The following is a 21,734-nucleotide window of genomic DNA, read 5'->3' as shown; positions in this document are numbered from 1 at the left end:
AAAAAAAAAAAAATCAAACAATTTAAAGAAAGGAGCTAGCAGAATTTCAGTGCACTTTTCTAAATCTACATTTCTGTTACAAACTATTTCATCAGCTGTGAGCTACACTAAATCCCTGAAATTTCTACCATCATTAAACCTGCTCTTCTCTATTCAGGGAAACATATTAGTAACTTCTGGGGAAAGCCTTGCTTAAACAATTCTGACTGCCTCTAATCTAAGTACAGAAGGGGAGAGGGGGAAGAAGAATCCTGTACAGATTGAAATCAGAACCTTTTTAGCTATACATCAGTTTAACCATGATTGCGATCATCAGGGTTGTAACAGAGTTTCCCTAAACCAAAATATAAGGGCTTCCCTTCCTCCTCTATTCGAGAACCGTATTAGACAGCTACTTGATTGGATCATAGGAAAGTAGGGCTGGAAGGGACCTCATGAGGTCATCTACTCCAATCCCAAACTCTGGACAAGATCACCCCTGCCTAAACCATCCTACACAACCTGCGTCTGTCTAACAAAAGGATGCTCAACCCTTGACCTGTGGACCAGATCCAGCCCCCGGTGTGTGTAATCTATCCCGTGGGGAACCTCACTGGCTGTGTTCCTGTGTGCTAGATTCAGCACACAGGCAGCACGGGGCCTGATCCCAGCACATGGAAGCCAGGTGTGAGCAGCACAAAGCCCCTGAGCCCAATCCTGATCAAGTCAAGTGGTGCTGGGCCTCCAAAGCCCAATCCCAGATGGGTGGAGGCAGCACATCATACACAAAAATATTAACTGCTGTGTGACAAAGCAGCTGATTTTAAAAAATACAGTATATATAAAAAGCATCATCAATCTAACACAACAACCAAATGCTGAAACATTGAGTTACAGCTCCATAACCCTCACCTGGCAGTGAAAGGGAACAAAAATTTCCTTTCCTGATTTCACAACCAATTAATCATTTACTGTGGAGTGCTCTGGATGTAAATTCTGCGAAACAGTTCCACAATTTCTGCAGTTTATTAATTATGAATGATGCACCAAACTGTTAATTACACAATAGGAAATGTACAGAAATATATTCAGCACTACTATTTATATAGAATTAAATTATATATAACCTTTTTTTAAATTAATTTTTAATATTTAATTGAAGGAAACCTCCATTTTTCTGTGTTTATGAAAATTTCCACTTGCTACAGAAGCAAACGTGATTGCACCATGATATCAAAAAACCTTGCAAAAAATTAAGGCTCAGTGGGTGCATCTATACGAGATGCTACTGCACAGTTGTTACTGTGCATTTATTTAGTACTTTATTAGCAAGTACTAAATAAACACGCAGTAACAAAAGTTACTGTGCAGTAGTACCATCGAATGTCTTTTAGGTGATACTACTGCACAGTAGCCTAATAATACTGCACAGTAGTATATTAGCACCATCCATGCTGTGATGCACTACTGCGCAGTATTTTTCAGCTACTGAGCAGTCAGTGTCTCATGTAGACACTCCCAGTGACCTTGAAAGTACATGGGACCCTGTTTAGCAGAATGAACTAAGGTCTTACGAGCTTGTAGTGTGCACTACATTTGAAAAAGCAGAAGATAAATTCTCATGGATTAGAAATGTCAAACTGCTGTTGGAAAAGTAATATACAATTTGCATATCAGGTGTCAGGTACTCATCACTGACCCCAGGGACCAACCTACCTGCTTTGAATAATGTAAACAATTTGTTAGATGAACCCACAATTCTTAATATTTTTGACAGAAAAAATGAAACTAAACTATTTTGCACAGATTTTAAAAAATTAAACCATTTTGCATTCTGGGATAAAAAAGCAACCCCAAGAAACGTCCAACTATTAATGACATTTTTTTCTCCCTTGTAAACATTTCAGTCATTGTGGGGTCACGAGATTCACAATTACTGAGATCACAAAGCTGTTACTTTCAAACTGGTTCCACATTCACCCATTTCTGTGAAGCTGGGAAGAGGAACTAGGATGCTATATGGAAATGAAAAACTGCCTGGTGCTATAGAGAATCCACTGATTACTAGAGCCAGTCATACATATACCTACTGCATTATTTGTCTGTTATCACCAGCCACTGCTCCTATTAAATTACTGAGAAAAGCTGCTGTTGAGAAAAAATATTTTAAAAGAATCAATATATCTGTCTATGTTTTATAGAAAAATAAGCCTTTCAGAAAGAAAAATAATAATAAATATGCAGGAAACAGACAACAATGTAGAAATCATTTTTATAGTATGGATGAAACGGTTATGGTGTAATGGTGAAAGATGAGTTGTTTGGATCTGTATGTAATAAATGGTATGTCGCACTGCTTTAGCAGTCACTGCAAGCTGAAGTTGCTTAGCAAATCTCAGATAACATACTTGTGACCACTAAACAAACCATGATGAACATAGACTGTGATTCTGAACCTTCATCTCTTTCCCACTGCACAGACAAACTGGAAAATGTAGACACAGTATAGAACAGTGAAGACGCTACTCTTCTGAGCAATGTTACCATTGACAGTTCTCATCAATTATTCCCAACACTATTTTATGTACTGTAACAGTACAGGTTACCAGATAGGTCAAGTATTCTAAATGATCTCAAAAAAAGTTGGACACATTGGTGGCCCTGACCCTATTTTTCTCCTTACTAAAAGTCCTCAGATAGTCCAAATTGAACATTTCTCCCTCACCCCAAAATATATCTGATTCTCATTTGTGAGACCATCTTCCCAGAAAGAGACTTCTTAACCTAAGCTCTGAAGTCACAAATACACTCCCTGGGTTTACTGTCCTATGTTTTCACATTTCAAATTCCTTTAAAGAACCTAAAGCTATCCTCACCCACTCCATCATGATATCTCAAACAAATCCCAAATGTTTTTGCCTTTATCATCTTCAGATGGAACATCCATTAGGTCTAACTGTTCTGTGCTCTGAAAATCTAACAAATATTTCTGACAAACGTTTACCTCTTCTGGTAGGCTCACTTATCTTTCTCACAAAATGGCTACTCCTACAACAGATTACTCTCAAAATACGCTTTTCTCCAGTGGCTGTTTGTCAGAACATTCTGTTATTGTGCTATGTCAAGCAACTAAGAAGCTTACAACTTTGAAAATGACTGATACAGTGCAGTAGCTTTTATGAAGATGAAGACTTATTCACCTGCTGCAGTTGTGCTTTTGAGATGCGAATGACAGGGGGAAACTTGTTGCCACTGGGAATGACAGGAAGTTGCCTACGGCCAGCTGAGCAGGAAGAGGAAGACTGACCCTCTGCTGTTTGACTCCTGGGTAACCCAGTCTCTTTCTTAGAGTCCAAGTGGGTAGACAGAAAGGCTATAGGGCTCAGGGTGCGGAAGATGGGACTTGAAATTCTTGGAGTAGAGAAATGCAGCATATGAGATGAGTTGAGCTGTGAGAACAACATGGTGAGGAAAAAAGTGAGTTTTTCAAATATATATATTTTTAACAGTTTCTTTTTGACCTACTGCCTATGGCAGTTCTATAACCAAAGTCTTATAGAAACAGGCTTACAACTATCTTAAGCTAAAAGTTGATAGGGTATCTAAGTAGTATCTAAAATCTGATTCCTCCATATTTTCCATCCATTAAAAAAAGCAATAGCGTAAAATGAAATGAGCACTCTTATTCATTTTCCTAACTTCACTTATCCATCCAACAAGAATCCCTACAGGTATGTCTATATAGTAAGCAAAGAAACTGTTGAAATGGTATTAATTGTGTGGAATGGTTGTCTGTCCTACTTACCCTTGTAAATGTTTTGCATAGCCACATAGCAACACTGGGGGCTTTTTGTTTGCTTCTTTTTTAAGAGGAAAAACACAGGCAACATCCTATACAGATTTACACATCTCCACACACAATATCTTTTATATCTATAGTTACATCAACATGCCATGGGAAGGCTCAAACACTTAGTTCATAGGCTCACATACTGAACCTAAGACAGACTCATGGGAAACGTCTAAATTATGGAAGCAAGAAGACAAACTGAGCTGGTAAAGCTAGAAGGAATGCTGCCTTCCTACACTGTCTGGATAGAACCTAAAGGCTTCATTCCAAATGCTGCAACAGGAAGGAAACATTTCCAAGTCACCCAGCTACTACCAAATGAAAACAAAATATTGGAAAGCCTTAGGAAGGCTACTAAGTGTGGATTAAATTAATGTACAGGAATGGTACAGTCAAAGAGAGGTGCACCAATATGCCCCCCCCATGCTTCCCCAGGGGTGTGAGCAGTCACCCCCTGCACTCCCTCCCTGCCCCCCCCACCGGGACGAGCTGCCCACGGCACCATCCCACACCCTGGCCCGGCCTGGTCAGTGCCTGCCCCACCTCAGCCCCATTCCTTCCCTCACCATGGGGTCCTCAATCTGCACCTCCACCCCCCCCAAGACTTACCGGCCCAATCCTGCTCTCCATACTACTGGGCTGTATATAGGCAAATCAGATCAGTATCGGCCAATATGGCTGATTAATAATCAGACATCAGTATTGACCAAAAAAATCTTTTGGAAGTCAAAGCCTTCAAGCTAACAGTTTTAGGGAACAGAGTTTTTCACTTAGGTCAGGGCTGCCCAATTTCTGTATGGCTGAAGACTATGTGCCCCAGGCCCCATGATGTGCACCCCCTTCCCCCCTCTCTGCTACACAAGCTGTCCTGATGCATGAGACTGTAAAGTCCCTTTGCTGTGTAGACTCCCCCGGCTCCTGTCACCTCGGCCTCAGGGCTCAGGATAGAAATCAAACCTCAGAGGAGGAAGTGACAGGGGGACCCAGAGACCTCAGCAGCAGAAGGAGCAGTAATCAGGCAGGAGTCTACAGCCCATGAAGTAATCCTTCACTGGCCACATATTGGACAATCCTGACTTGGATTAATCAGACCACTCAAATCTATAGCTGCTAGGTATACATCTCTAAATCCAAATAAATCTTTTCAAGCCCTAAACAATAATGAGAAAAATACTGTTGAATATATATGGCAACATATTACTAGAATAGACTACTATTCACCTCCTCTTTTTTTTTGTTCTAAGTGTTTTTAGATAAAATTAGAAAAAGAGCCATATGGAAAAGTTACTCTAAAGCTTCCTCTAAATGATTTCTTCTGATGCCTGTTCCTTTAATTAGCAATGGTATTTGGAACTCCCTTTTGTACTCCTCTGATGATTGGATTTTAAGAGTCTTGAGGATGTGTTGAATAGTTTCCAAGGAGAAGTTATCACAGCCATCGCCCCTATGGCTTACCATAACCATAAAACACAGCTGTCATTCACTTAAAAAAACAAAAATATTGCAACCAATATCTCATAAAAGCAATAAGAGTGGAGAAAAAGTGTATCAGCATTAAGAGGAATTCTAAAATAGTGTTTCAAACCTGTTTTCTGTGCATCCCTTCTAAATTAAAAAAAGAATTATGCTGATTTCAGTGATGTAACAGTAACAAAAACCAGAAGTATGCAGCAAAATCTCTTTTATAATTGGGGACATGTATGTTGAAACTGCATTGTTATCCGAGTGTGACTGGAAAAAATGATCAGGTTGAATTTGAACTGAAAGATGAACATGATCCTGTAGCTAATAAAGTCTGGCCTCTTCTAATCCTAAGGAAAAAGCAGCATTAGTGAGATATTTGCATGACACCTCATTGAAGACAGCCTTGTTCACATACTGATGAAGTCTCATGGCAATTGCAGAAAAGTAGAAGAAATAACCAAGAAAAGAAACACTGGTTTTCTGACTTGTAATCTGTATTCCTCATAACAGAAGTCATCATTTGCTCTAGACATTAGCCATGGTCTAAAGCTGTTCATTCCATCCCGAAGTATTGGCTTAGACTATATCTCTTAAGTTTGGATACCATATAACAAATTGCTATGTTCTGCATTACAACCCAGAGAAATGATTTTCAATACTGATGCTACACAAACTGGGTAGAAAACAGTAATTTCATGGCAAAGTTTGAGGACTTAAAAAAAAAATATATACCTACACATTACTTAATCACAGAAAACTAGGGTTGGAAGGGACTTCAGCAAGTCATGTAATCCAACCCCCTGCTCAATGCAGGACCAGTCCAAACTATATCATCCCAGCCAAGTCTTTGTCTACCCAGGTTTAAAAAGCCTCCAAGGATGGAGATTCCACAACCTCTCTATTGACCTGTTCCAGTGCTTGACTATCCACCTAATGAGAATATTTTTCCTAACATATAACCTAAACTTCCCTTGCTGCAACTTGAGATCATTGATCCTTGTTGCGTCACCTTCCACCACTGAAAACTGTCTAGCTCTTTTGTAACCATCCTTCAGGTAGCTGCAGTCTGTTATCAAATCCCCTCTCAGTCTTCTCTTCTTCAGGCTAAATAAGCCCAGTTCCCTCAGCCTCTCCTCAAAAACTATGTGCCCCAGCCCCCAAACCATTTGTATTGCCCTCCACTCTCTCCACAATGCAGACTCTCAAATTTGTCTACATCCTTTCTGTAATGGGGGCTCCAAAACTGAACACAGTACTCCAGATGTGGCCTCAACAGTGCTGAATAGAAAAGAAGAATCATTTCCTTTGATCTGCTGACACTGCTGCTACTAATGCAGCTCAGTATGCCATTAGCCTTCTTCACAACAAGAGCACACTGTTGGCTCACATTCATCTTATTGCCCACTGTAACCCCAAGGTCCTTTTCTTCAAAATAGCTGCTTAGCCAGTCGGTCCCCAACCTGTACCAGCACAGGGAACTGTTCTGTCCCAAGTACAGGACTTTTCACTTCTCCTTATTGAACCTCAAGAGATTTCTTTTGGTCCAATTCTTCAGTTTGCATAAGTCAAGTCTCTCTGAATCCTACCTCTACCCTTCAGCATATCTACTACTACCCCTCAGCTTGATGTCATCTGCAAACTTGCTGAGGATGCATTTCATCCCATCTTCCAGATCACTGATCAAGATATTGAATAAAACCAGCTCCAGGACCAATCCCTGGGGCACTCCACTTGGTACTGACTGCCAAGCAGACATCAAGCCATCGTTTACTATCCTTTGAGCCTAATGGTCCAGCCAGTTTTCTATCCATTTTACAGTCCATTCATCCAACACATACTTCATTAGCTTGCTTGCAGGAAAGTTGTGGGAGATCATATCAAAAGCCTTGCTGAAGTCAAGGTATATCACGTCCACTGCTCTCCCCACATTCACAGAGCCAGGCATCTCATGGATTGCATTCTCATAGAAGGCAATCAGGTTAGTCAGGCATGACTTGCCCTTGGTGCATCCATGCTGACTGTTCATAAAACACCTTCTCCTCCAAGTGCTTAGAATGGATTACTTGAGGACCAGCTCCATGATTTTTCCAAGGACTGAGGTGAAGCTGATAAGTCTGTAGCTCCCCAGATGCTCCTCTTCCCTTTCTTTGCCCTTGTCCAATCATCCAGAACCTCTCCCAATTGCCAAAAGTCTTCAAAGACAATGGCCAGCAGTTCTGCAGTCACATTGGCCAACTCACTCAGCAACCTCAGGTGCATTGTATCCAGATCCATAGACTTGTACACATCTAAGTTTTCTAAATACTCCCTAACCTGTTCTTTTGCCACTGCTGGCTGCCCCCCGCAAACTGTACTGCCAAGTACAGTAGTCAGGGAGATGACCGTGGCTATGATGACCAAGGTGAAAAAGGCATCAAGTACTTCAGCCTGTTCAACATCATCTACCACTAGGTTGCCTCGCCCATTTAGTAAGGAACCCATGCTTTCCCTCATCTTCCTTTTGTTTCATAGTTAGTAGGGTCAGAAGGGACCTGAGCAGATAATCAAGTCCAACCCCCTGCCATGGCAGGAAAGAACACTGGGGTCAAATGACCCCAGCAAGGCAATTGTCAAGCCTTGTCTTAAAGACCCCCAGGGTAGGAGCCAGCGCCACTTCGCTTGGAAGTTGGTTCCAGAGCCTAGCTGCCCTGACAGTGAAGTAGCGCCTCCTGATGTCTAGTCTGAATCTACCCTCTGCCAGCTTGTGACCGTTATTCCTGGTCACTCCTGGTAGTGCTCGGGGGAACAGGGACTCCCCCAATGCCTGCTGGTCCCCTCTGACTAGTTTGTAACAGGCCACTAGATCCCCCCTCAGCCTGCTCTTGTGGAGGCTGAACAGATTCGGGTCCCGTAGCCTGTCCTCATAAGGCCTGCCCTGCTGCCCCCTGATCATGCGAGTGGCCCTCCTCTGGACCCTCTCCATGTTGTCCACATACCTCTTGAAGCATGGTGCCCAGAACTGGACACAGTACTCCAGCTGCAGCCTTACCAGTGCCACATAGAGGGGGAGTATCACCTCCCTGGACCTGCTCCTGATGCATCTGTGGATGCATGACAAGGTGCGGTTGGCCTTCCTGACTGCATCCCCGCACTGCCTGCCCATATTCATCTCAGCATCAATGATGACTCCAAGACCCTTTTCTGCCTCTGCACTGATGAGAAAGGAGTTCCCCAGCCTGTAGGTATGCTGCTGGTTTTTCCTCCCCGGGTGCATCACCTTGCACTTGTCAGTGTTAAATCCCATCCTATTCTCATCTACCCATCCCTGTAACCTGTCTAGGTCCAATTGTATCCTATTCCTTCCTTCTAACGTGCCCATATCCCCCCACATCTTAGTGTCATCAGCAAATTTGAACAGGGTGCTTTTTACCCCCACATCCAAGTCACTGATGAAGATGTTGAGGACTGAGCCCTGGGGGACCCCACTGCCCACATCCCTTCAGGTTGAAAATGACTCATCCACCACCACTCTCTGGGTGCGGCCCTCCAGCCAGTTGGCGACCCATTTGACTATGTAGGTGTCGACACCACAGTCCTCCAGCTTCTCAATGAGAACAGGGTGAGAGACAGTCAAAGGCCTTCCGAAAGTGCAGAAAAACTACGTCCACTGCTACCCCTGCATCTAAGGATTTGGTGATGTGGTCATAGAAGGCCACCAGGTTGGTCTGACAGGACCTGTCTCTAATGAACCCGTGTTGGTTGCCCCTAAGCATAATCTCCCCTGCTGGCTCCTCATGGACATGTGCCAGAATAATTCTCTCAAAAAGCTTACCCAGGTTTGAGGTAAGACTAACTGGCCTATAGTTCCCTGGGTCCTCCTTCCTCCCTTTTTTTTGAATACGGGAACCACATTGGCCCTCTTCCAGTCCTCTGGCACCACACCAGAGCACCACGAGTTTATTGTTGCAATACAGGTAGAAACCCTTCTTGTCACCCTTCACATTCCTTATTAGCTGCAACTTCACTTGCATTTTGGTCTTCCTGATTTCATCCCTGCATGCCTGAGCAATACTCTTATACATGTTTGTCCAAATTTCTAGTCATTGGTCCAAATTTCCCCCCCTTGCAAGCTTCCTTTTTGTGTTTTAGCTCATTGAAAAGTTACCTGCTAAGCAAAGCTGGTCTTCTGGCATACTTGCTAGTCTTCCTGCACTTCAGGATGGTTCACTTCCGAATCCTCAGTAAGGTTTCTTTAAAATACAACCATCTCTCCTGATCTCCTTTCCCCACTGATTGCTCTCCCAAGGGATCCTGCCCATCAGTTCCCTGAGTGAGACAAGTTTCCTGAAGTCCAAGATTTTCTGAAGTCCAAGGTCCTTACTCTGCTGCTCTCCTTCCTTCCTTTCCTCCGGATCCTGAACTCAATCATCTCGTGATCACTGCTGTCCAAACTGCCATTCACTTCTACATTCCCCGCCAATTCTTCTCTGTGAGTAGTAAGTCAAGAAGAGCACAGCCCCTAGTTTGTCTCCAACATTTGCACCAAGAAGTTGTCCCCAGCACTCCTGTATTACCTGTGCACTGTTGCATTGCCCTTCCAGCAGACATCAGGGTAGCTAAAGTCCACCATGAGAACCAGAGCCGGTGATGGTGAAACCTCCACCAGCTCAGTGGTATCTGACCTTTTTAAGTAGGAGATCACCTTTGGCATTTAAAAGCAACCCAAGATCTACCATGTGCTGCCGCCACCCCCTCCTCCCTGCCCAGCAGGTAAGTCTGTGAGGAGGAGGAGGAGGTGGGAGATCAAGGCAGAGGGAGAAAAAATTATTTGGGGGCATGCCTCCCCAGCAGGTAAGTCCCACTCAGCTGGAGCCCCACTTAACTTACCCCTGCTCCTGCCTCTGTGGCACTGTCCCTCACTACAGAAGCCTTGATCTAGCCCTGCCCCTTCCCTCCTCCATGGACTGATGTGCTGAGCTGGGGCACACGTGTGCATTCATGCAGGCACTCAGCCCCCACCCCCAGCCTTGGATTGACTCCAAGTTCTATTGCAAAAGGCTCCGAGATCAAGATCCACTGGCTGGTGACTACTGTGTTAGTTGTTTAAAGAAAGCCTCATCCTCCTAGTCTGGTGCAGACCCCCACACAGCATAACTCTTGTTGCTCTCCCTTCTGAGCCTAACCCAGGCCTGTTGAAAGTCTCTATCTCCAGTTTCATACCAGAGCTCTGAGCAAACATACAGCATTTTTACATAAAGTGCAACTCCCCCTTGTCTTCTGCCCTTCCAAAACATTTTGTACTGATTCATGACAGTGCTCTAGTCACGCGAGCTATCCCACCAAGTCTCTGTTATTTCAATTAAACCATAGTTCCTTGACTCTGTGAGGACTTCCAATTCTTTCTGCTTGTTTCCCAGGCTCCATGCATTCACATAGAGACAGCTGAGGTAACTAGCTGATTATTCTACTTTCTCAGGAAGAATGAGAAAGTCTCCCCTGTTACCCTCTCCAGGTCACCCACTTCTTCACTTACCTCAGGGCTTTGATATCCACCCCTCCAGCAAACCTACAGTTTAAAGTCTGCAAAGATGCTCTTCCCTTTCTTTGTCTGGTGGATCCCATGTCTTCCGAGCAATCCTTCTTCTTGGAACAACATCACAGGTTGAAGAAGCCAAAGCCCTGCTGGCAACACCATTTGCACAGCCACACATTGATCTGCAGGATGCATCCACTCCTGCCCAGGACCTTCCCCTGGACAAGACAGATCAAGAACCCCACCTGAACCCCTATTTCCTTCACCCTTGTACTCTGAGACCTGTAATCACTTTTGATCTGCTCAGGGTCACCCTTGGCAGTATCATTGGTGCCCACATGGTTGAGCAGCATGGGGTAGTAGTCAGAGGGTTGGATAAGTTTTGGTTATCCCTCCATGACATCTCAGATCCAGGCAAGCAGCAGACCTCCTAAGGCAACAGGTCAGGCCAGTAGATGGATGCCTCTGTCCCAACAGAAGGCAGCCTCCAACTACCACCCCCCATCACTTCCTCTTGGTGGCAGGCATCTTGGGGATGCCTGATCTGGCCTCTTCCACCAACAGAACATGTTCCTACTCCTCTGTTGCCAGTGCTACCCCCATATCTGTTCTCCAGGAAAAATGCCACAGGTGGAGATGAAGACTTCTGCTTGGTGCCAGAGGTCACAAGCTTCCAGCATTCACCTTCTTGGGAGTCCATGTTTTTTTTCTTCTCTAGCACCACCTCTGGCAGTGCTTCCTCCACAGTCCTAGAGGTCTCCTCCAGCATGGATCCAATGAAGTCCTCAGGGTGGAGGATGCTTTGCAGCCTTGCCACCTCTTGTAGTTCTCTTGCATGTTCCTTGAAGGACATCACCAGGAGGCACTGTGCGCATCGCAGGCACTCCCCAACCTTGCTGTCACTGGAAGGAACCTGCAAGCTGTAGTCTCCACAATGCCAATCCAGGACCTGGGTGGAAGCCCTGATGATAAGCGGTCTTGCCTGGACAGACACCTCAAGCACAAGCAGAGGAAGAGCTGGCAGAGGCATTAGTTCTGGGATTGCGATGTCCTCTAGCCATTTCTCTGCGTCTCTTAATCTGCTGCCTCTCTTTCCAAACAGACCTTCTCTAGCAGACTCCTCTGTAATCTGGACTGTTTGCTGCTTCTTGGTCCTAAAAGGCTCCCTTTTCCCTGCTTCCTCTCACCAAGTTTAAAATGAAGGCAGTGAGAGAGTTTCCAGGAGACTCCCTAGCGAATTCCTCCTTGCTTGGGACTCTAGTTAAGCAATGGCCTTAAGTATTGGTCTAACTGCTGAGTTTTAGCTAAATATACTAAATATAAGTAGACTAACTACTCTTAAATAAAGAAGAACTTATCTTAAAGGCTCCCTTTCTAAGAGTGGGGCAGCAAACTAACCTGCAAACTGCCTTGTTAGTTGTCTCTGTTCACTCACTCAAGAACCTTTGCAAAAATCAAAAACCTTGGCACAAAAATAAACTATCTGCCCAGACCAGTGTGCTCCAAATAAAACTGAATGTAAATAAATGAAAAGGCAAATCAAACAGAGCGAAAAAACAACATAAGTCAACATAATTGTCTCTAAGTAAAAAAAAAAAGTAAGAAATGTATTTTTTTTGATCATATTAAACTCATTTTCCTGCTTAATTTAGAGCTGATAAATCATGACCTAAAGGGCCACATGGAGATAAGCCCACAGTACTAAAAGTTTGTATCAGCTGAAGACAGAGTACCAGTTTTCTAATGCTTTGGAAAAGAATGACAAATATTAAATAGCCAAACAGCAAATCTTTTCAGGTCAATAATTTATTAAACATTTGACAGCAACTCTGATTACCTCAGGATAGAATTTATTGACTATTGTGTGTGCTTGATGGGTATTTGAAATGATCTTTTGAGAGACTGAATAGCTTTGGAATTTCTAGATTTTCTGACCATTTCTTGATGATTAAAATAAGATACCTAACTTCCACCTTTCTCTGGCTTGGTGTTGAGAGATTTTACCATTTATTTTGACCCTAAAATATGAAGCTATATTTCTAGTAATACAGGGGAGAAAAAAAGACTGGTTCAACTTCTCCTTTTTCTCTTATCCAAAGTAATTGTTACACAAAGGGAAACGAACAAACAGACGGAGGCTTCCATTTCAGGATTTAAAATGTTGCAGAGAGCCGTTGGAGTCTTTCTTAACAGCTATATAAAAATGAAAGATGGGATGGTATAAGAGAAGGCTAATACCAGAAATCTTTAATAAATAACCCTGGAGGCAGAGGTTTAAACATTAAAATTATACGTATTAATCCCTTATGGAGGCCACCCATGAGGAACAGCCTTTAAGCTATTTGAAACTGATTTAGACTGGGGTCTAATTACTAGGAAAATGAGCCCTCAAATCTAGCTTTCTGCTCAAGTTACCAAAGATTTCTGAAGTCATAATACAATGCTACTCAGCTCATGGGAGTGCCTATGATATTGGAGAACTCAGGTTATACAAAATTCTGTAAAGTGAAGATTTGTGAAGTTCAAGGTGAACTGGAGAAAATGGGGGGACAATCATATAACGGAGTGTATCTTTCCAGATGAAGAAAATTTCCATACAACTGAAATATTCATCATCCTCATCATCCCCATATTCAGTGGTGTTCTTGTCAGGAACAAAAATTGGTATCTTCTTATGCTGTTAAGCTATGGATCCAAACATGAAAAAAACTATCAGATGATTAAAGATGATTAAAATTTAAGGCTCCACTTGTCCACTTTTAACATACGGCAACTAAACCAGTTGGTCTTGATGTTTTTCTCCTGCATACATATTATCTTGGACATCAAGCCCTGCTTACCCAAGTTTGAAAACGTTTCTCATGACCTCATATTTCATACTTGTGCTCTTTGTTCTTGCTATGCAGTTTACATTTGCCACTATTATCCATCCTACTCAGGAGTACAAACATGTTTCTGGAAACACTCTGAAGCAGGGTTCCAAACAGAATTGCAAACATTTTGAAAACATTATCAAACATAAGTGGCACCTGTCCAGGAGAAACATCTGAAGAATTACACTTCTTCCTAGATTCACATGCGCACTTCAAAATAAACATGAACTATATTTTCTGTGACGTGACAGCCCCACACTCCAAGATAAAAGCCACAAATTGGATTTTGATAAATTAGGTTATAATGGGAAAATTACTAGATGAGTGTCTTAAATAAAAGAAAAGCAAGAAAGATAAGATCCAGGGAAATTATGTCAAAGAGCACTGGAAAGGAAGGGAATATTATTTAATTATAAACCGCTTTTGCTGCAGTTATTGGGAAGTCTTGAAAGTAGTTGCTTTTATGTATAAGGGTGTTTCAGGAAGTAACAACAATTTCATAATAAAAACATTTTGTGTGCAATGATCATTTACTGGACCATATCACTTCCCTACATAGTTGTAAATGATAGGCATGTTCAACAATGCTGCCAGGGTTGCCAACTCACAATTTATTTTTTTTACTGACCATCTGATAACTTTTTACTGACAACCAAACTTTTCTACTGTCATATGTTTTATAAAATATAAATATAACCCTCCTGCCAGGCCCTGGACAGCAGAAAAAAAATTAGGGGTTTAAAACTAACCATAGTGAAAAACAAGTGGTTGGCTGTCAGTAAAGTTTGCAGATTATCAGTTAAAAAAAAAAGTCTTGGGTTGGCAACCTTGCTTGACTGCAGCAATGATTTTATACTATGCTGCCCCCACCCCAGGGTCTCCTGACACCTCCATCCATACCGCACACCATGCTGCTCCCCTCAGCCTTACCCCAGCCAGCCATGCTCCCCCAGTCTTGACATCGGTCCCCACCCACCACCTTTCCCTCAACCTTTGGCTGATTCGGTGACAATTTGAAAGCGAAATCTATCAGCTGTCTTGTCCAAAAATATCTTTGCCCTATTCATTTTGGTAGCATTTGTTTTCTTATCTATATCCAGCTTAACTAATGATTTCTTGTATAGCATGGTATCAAATTTATTTAACCGAAGTCCAGATTGATATCTAGAAATTCAGCTATTAAAGAAAGCTATTTGGATTTTCTGGTTACTCCCGATAATCCATTTTGATCCAGTAATATCTGAAGCCTTTCCCTAAAAGTCTTTTCCCCCAACTTGCGGGATAGAAGTTCCAAGTAGGTCGCACACCTTTGAGACCTAAAGAAATTCCAAGGTTCCTCTACATTCCTTAACATTTGTGGTCTCACAGTACACTGCCAGCACTACCTCAGCAGAAGCTTTTTATCATGATTCCTCACAGTGACGATAAGCTTGGTCATTAACCTACAGTGAAAATGCAGAAAACTCAAACTGATTGTGAATTCTGACACTTCCACCAGTTTTCCATAGGATTATGACAAAGTCAACCAAAAAGTGCTTTTTTTTTCCTAGAGGCTTCTGCTCTTTTAACTTCAGTCCATGTCCTGTACTATAAAACAGATTTGAGACAGATTGATTTCTTATATCATAAGACATTTTGGGCCAGATTCTGTTCCACCTAGTAGGTATCTACGTGGATTTAGGGGCCTAAGTGTGATTCTATTCCACCTTGCTCAAGTCATGAAAATCCATTCATGCCTCTATTTTTGTAACAGATGGTAATTTATCCTTAAGACTAAGCCAGAAAAAAAGAAAAAAAGGCAAAGGGAAGAACCCAGCCATCTTTTATACTATCTCCCAAGGAGTGAAGCAGGGTGGAACACGATCACACTAAGGCACCTAAGTCCATTTACACGCCTACTAGTTCGACTAGAATCTGGCCCTGCACATTAGGCATTCTCAAAATCCTGTTCAGAAACATATGGAGAGGAGTAACAAAGTAATTTCAAAACTGAGATTCAATTCCCCAGAACTACTCCAACTCCCACTAGTTCAGATCCATTTTTCCAATTTTACTGACACAGATTTGGGGGAGGTGTCACATGATACAGAAGTTGCATTCTCAGCGGACTTAAACATTTGGCCCACAAAGCTGCTGCATCTGTCTTGCTAAACTAAACTAGAGGTGGGCAAAGGAATTGGGAGGTGCAGCTAGCAGAAGGCATGGTTTGCTTCTGAAACCAAGGCCCCATTGGATGTGACCTTTTACAGCACAGGAGCAAATGTGGACTAAGCCAACACAACTCCTGAAGCCACTTGCCCCATGGCTACTGTCATTTGCACTGCCTCTGCTGTAACAAGCAGCTACTTGGCCTGCTGTGCTGCCACAGGTTCCACTATTGTTGTTACTTGCCCCATGGATCTGGCCTATGAAAAGTATCATGGTTTGAATGTAGCCTAGGGAATGGGGGTGAGTTTGACCCTCCTGCTTTAAAGCCCAATTGTTCTTAAGTCAGTAGAGCAATATAAATGAAGTCAGCATAAATAAGAGCAACATTTGGCTTTATGCTTGTTGTTTTCAGTCTTTGTCAGGGGAACAATACCTAAATAAAATTATTAAACAACACAAATTACTAGACATCAATTAAAAGTACCCTCATTTTGTAAACAATTCTAACACGAGCCTTCTCACTCGTATTATACACAGTTTAAAAAGTTTTAATCACCAGCACCAAGTAACATGTAGTTGTTTTACTATTTGGGGGCTATAAAATGAAGCTAATGGTAGCCTTTTATTTGACTGGGAATTGAACAGGTCTTTTATGTACTTTTTTAACATTATACATTTGGATAACTGCATATTACTTGTTCAACAAAATAACATTTGACTGCTTGCTATTGAATAAATAGCTCCAATTCTAATTAATGGAGATAAAATTATCACCTGTATAACCTTTATCACAAGCTGTTACCTTTGTACATATAGGTTTTTGGTCTATAATGGTATCTGCCTAATTAGAAGCTAATTAAAATATTTGCTTATTAGGAAAAGATTGCTATCTGATGTGCTTATGCACAATAATGATTGAGAACTCTAAAGTGAAACACACAATACTGATGCATTCGTGAATTGTCAGCTGACTTTGTGAATTGCGTATGATTGCATGAATAAACTAAATTTTTAGGTATTTTCAAAATGTTATAAGATTAGGATGAAGATGATACCTAAATCTGAGCTAAACAGATAAAAACTGAGGTTTATTTTTCAGTTATTCTGTATATTCATTTGCAGAGGCAGGATATATAAATGTTTTAACTGATGGTTATTAGTAATTTATTTTTCCATGGGAACAAACAGGGTATCATGGCTGTGATCAGAACCATGTTTAAACCTTATACTTTTTAATGATTGAATATCCCTAGGAGGTATTTAATTGGCTTGCCTGAATTGTCCATTGCAACCTTAAGTATAAAATGTTTCTTACTTAATTTCTTATTTTGAAGCATTCTATTTTGAATGCTACCAAAAGTTGGATTAGGAGATTAAGTGATAAACTTATGGACCTATAACCACAGTGTCTCTGTGTTCCAAAAACACTCTAAATTCTATTAAACTGGAAAACCCAAACTAAAAAAATATTATACCCTATATAAAGACTATGTGTTGACACAGTCACTCTTACGAAATTTCACAGCTGATGTGCGGAAAAAACAACATACCACATTTATTTGCATAATGCATTCACCTTTTCCTCAAAAATTAGCGTTACAAATTGGCGTGTCTTAAATGTGGAAGCTGATTTTCTGCCCAGAAGTAAAGAGACACTGTAAGATGGCCATTGCTTCTTTCCTTCTTTTCCCTTCCCTCTAGCAGCTGAATGACCAGAGGGGCAGATCCAGGGCCACTACAGTGGTATGATTACATCCTGCTTTGATTCCTACTCCCCTCAAAATTTAAAACCAACAGCCTACCAACAACGGTGATTGGTACTGTAGTACTGATGGAATCAACCGATTTCATGGCTTATTATAACCTATCTGATTTCTGCTAATTACTCTTCAATTCATAAGGGAACAAAGCTTAATTCCGAAAGCTTGCAGAAAAGGACAATTTTCTTGTCATTTTCCAGTTGGTCTAATAAAAGGTATCATTTTGGAACCAACAGTTCTAGTTTTTTTGTATGTCTTTTTCTTTATTCTGCATTCTCAAAAACAAGGTGCACACCTTGAGGGCAGGTGGCATGCAAGAAAATACAGCATGTAGAAGTTTCTAACATTCATATTTCTCACAAGAAAACCACTCTCTCCAATCTCTCAGTTCTAATCCTCAAAGGGAATTTACAAAACACTTTTCACAGACAAGCCTATGAGCTTCACTTCATCAACCTCCTGGATACAAAAAAGCACACGAGATCTACTGCCTACCTGGAGCAAGGATTCAGGACATGAAAGGGATGCTCCAAACCATAATCCAGCCCATCGATTATTACCCCATGGTCCTAGTCCATGTGGGCACTAATGATGTGGCCAGGAGACGCCCTGATCACCTGATGGAGGACTACCAAGCTCTGGGGTGTGTGCTGAAGGAGATGAGTACACAGGTGGTTTTCTCTTCTATCTGACCAGTGAGTGGACGTGGCAGACGGCACAAATCGTGCATCGCGGAGACCAACTGGTGGCTACAGGAATGGTGCTTCGAGGTGGGCTTTGGCTTCCTCAGCCACGACCGGCACATCACAACGAGAGACATGCTTGGATGGGATGGGCTCCACCTTTCCCCTAAAGGTAAGCCTGTGTTTTCTTCTAGGTTGGTGGTGTTTTCTTCTAGGTTGGTGGACCTCCTCCAGCAGGCTTTAAACTAGGCTCGTTGGGGGAAAGGGAAGTTGAGGGCGGAGGAAACATCGGACTGCCAGACCAAGCAACACCCACAACTACAGCCCAGCCTAGACCAACAAGTGAAACAAATGAACAGGTAAGCGACAGGGGCCAGGGCAACATTGGGACAAGGGGGTCAGTACACACATCCACAGGAGGCCTCAGATGCCTCTACACAAACGCTCGTAGTATGGGAAACAAGCAGGAGGAACTCACCCTCCTGCTAGCTGACACCAGCCCAGACATAATGGGGATCACTGAAACGTGGTGGGACTCAACGCATGACTGGACGGTGAATGTCAAGGGCTACAGGCTGTACAGGAGAGACAGGATAGGAAGGAGAACTGGGGGCGTGTCACTCTATATCAAGGAGGAATACACATTCTTGTCAATTAGCAAGGAGTCAGAGGAAGGGCACTCTGAAGTGCTTTGGGTTAAAGTACAAGGCAGTCAAGGGGAAAGAGACTTAATGGTGGGGGTCTACTACAGACCTCCCAAACACGGGGAAGAGCTTGACCAGGAATTCTTAGGGCAGCTCACTGAGGTAGTGAAGTCTAAGGATGTGGTAGTCATGGGGGACCTGAACTTCCTGGACATCTGCTGGGAAGAGCAGTCAGCCAGGTCTGACCATTCATGTAGGTTCTTAGACAGAGTGCAGGACCTCCATCTAACCCAGGAGGTGCACAGCCCCACCAGGGGAGACGCCTTGTTGGACCTAGTGCTGGCCATGGGTGATGACCTGGTGAGGGGGCTGCAGGTGCTTGACCACCTGGGCAACAGTGATCATCGCCTGCTGGAATTCACCATCCAGCACAAGGTGGCAAAGGCCTGCAGTACGGCAGCAGCCCTAGATTTCAGGAGGGCAAACTTCAACAAGCTAAGGAGGATAGTTGGGGAAGTGCTGAGGTCCCAGAGGGGAAGGGAGCCAGGTGTCCAAGGAGAGTGGTCGCTCCTTAAGGAGACGATCCTCCAAGCCCAAAGGAAGGTAATCCCAACGAGGATCAAAGGGAGCAGGAGGGCACACAAGCTTCCATGGCTCACCAAAAGCATCCAGGAATGTCTCCTTGCTAAAAGGGTGGCGTACACCCAATGGAAAGAAGGGGACATCACCAGGGACGACTATACTGCAGTCGCTCGGGGATGTAGGGGGGCGGTCAGGAAGGCCAAGGCGGAGATGGAATTAGGGCTAGCTTCCCAGATTAAGGACAATAAGAAGTCCTTCTTTAAATACATACGGGGTAAAAAGAAGGTTCCGGGTAATGTGGGGCCCCTGCAGGACGCATTGGGAAATTTGGTCGTCACACCAGACGACAAACCTAACATGTTAAACGATTTCTTTGCCTCTGTCTTCCTAAGTAGGGACCAGAACAGTCACCTCCCTGCTGGGCCCCCCTCGGGCCCCACAGGAGGCACACCTGGGCCAAGGGTTAGTGAGGAACTAGTTAGGGAACTTCTGGAGGGACTGGACGTATTCAAGTCAGCCGGTCTGGACGATCTCCACCCTAGAGTTCTAAAGGAATTGGCCGAGGTCTTTGCAGGACCCCTGGCACGGCTTTATGAGCGCTCATGGTGCTCTGGTGTGGTGCCGGAGGATTGGAAGAGGGCCAACGTGGTTCCCATATTCAAAAAGGGGAAGAAGGAGGACCCGGGAAATTATAGGCCAGTTAGTCTTACCTCAATCCTAGGCAAGCTGTTTGAGAAAATTATTCTGGCACACATCCACGAGGGGCCAGCTGGGGATTGCATGCTTAGGGGCAACCAACACGGGTTCATCAGTGGCAGGTCCTGTCAGACCAACCTGGTGGCCTTTTATGATCAGATGCACGGGTAGCAGTGGACATAGTCTTCCTGGACTTCCAGAAGGCCTTCGACACTGTCTCTCACCCCGTTCTCATCAAGAAACTGGGGGACTGTGGTATTGACACCCACACAGTCAAATGGGTCGCCAACTGGCTGGAGGGCCGCACCCAGAGGGCGGTAGTGGATGGGCCCTTCTCAACCTGGAAGAACGTGGGCAGTGGGGTTCCGCAGGGCTTGGTCCTCAGGCCCGCTGATGACACTAAGATATGGGGGGATGTGGGCACACTAGAAGGAAGCAACAGACTACAATCGGACCTAGACAGGTTACAAGGGTGGGCGGATGAGAATAGGATGGGACTCAACACAGACAAGTGCAAAGTGATGCACCTGGGGAGGAACAAACGGCACCATAGCTACAGGTTGGGGAACTCCCCTCTTGTCAGTATGGAGGCAGAAAAGGATCTTGGAGTCATCACTGACTCCAAGATGAACATGGGCCAGCAGTGTGGGGAGGCAGTCAGGAAACCCAACCACACCTTGTCATACATCCACAGATGCATCTCGAGCAGGTCCAACGAGGTGATTCTCCCCCTTTATACGGCGCTGGTCAGGCCACAGTTGGGAGTACTGCGTCCAGTTCTGGGCGCTGCACTTCAAGAGGGATGTGGACAGCATGGAGAGGGTCCAGAGGAGGGCCACTCGCATGATCAGGGGGCAGCAGGGCAGGCCCTACAAGGAGAGGCTACGGGACCTGAACCTGTTCAGCCTCCATAAGAGAAGGCTGAGGGGCATCTAGTGGCCTGTTATAAACTAGTCAGAGGGGATAAGCAGGCATTGGGGGAGTCCCTGTTCCCCCGAGCACTGCCAGGAGTGACCAGGAACAACGGTCACAAGGTGGCGGAGGGTAGATTGAGGCTGGATATCAGGAGGCGCTACTTCATGGTCAGGGCGGCTAGGATCTGGAACCAACTTCCAAGAGAAGTGGTGCAGGCCCCTACCCTGGGGGTTTTTAAGAGGAGGCTAGATGAACACCTTGCTGGGGTTGTTTGACCCCAGTACTCTTTCCTGCCATGGCAGGGGGTCGGACTAGATGACCTACTCAGGTCCCTTCTGACCTTACCAACTGTGAAACTATGAAATACAGACATTGGATTTATGACACATTATAACCTGCTTGACATCGGACTCCCCAGGTACCTCTCCACTATTTACCTGCTACATTCATTCCCCTTCTCTCTCCCCCCATGCTCCAGCCTGTCTTTCACCCACTGACTCCTCAATTTACATCTTCACTGACTGGCTGTTTTGCATGCATACCAGCCCAGCCTCTGGCTTCTTTACTATTCATTCCATCCAGGAAGAGCACACACCAACTACAAAGGCTTCCTCAGCCTGACAAAGGA

At 43.9% G+C, this 21,734-nt stretch overlaps 1 protein-coding gene across 2 annotated transcripts in view; it reads right to left on the bottom strand.

Annotated features, from left to right (window-relative positions):
• The window catches only part of TTBK2 (tau tubulin kinase 2), a 206,603-nt gene that overhangs the window by 26,279 nt on the left and 158,590 nt on the right, over positions 1 to 21,734 (bottom strand). The window contains exon 14 of one of the 2 annotated variants that reach the window (XM_090033330.1): positions 3,180 to 3,428. The exons of the other annotated variant lie outside the window; for it this stretch is intronic. Coding sequence (XP_089889456.1) covers positions 3,180 to 3,428 — 249 coding nt within the window. The remainder of the gene's footprint in view (positions 1 to 3,179; positions 3,429 to 21,734) is intronic. 2 annotated transcript variants of the gene reach the window in all.

This window comes from Crocodylus siamensis, chromosome 2, assembly GCF_052110815.1.
Source record: "Crocodylus siamensis isolate JL-2025a chromosome 2, ASM5211081v1, whole genome shotgun sequence".
Lineage (NCBI taxonomy): Eukaryota > Metazoa > Chordata > Crocodylia > Crocodylidae > Crocodylus > Crocodylus siamensis.
Note: the sequence above shows the minus strand (reverse complement) of the source record. Positions and strands in the feature narration are given on the sequence as shown.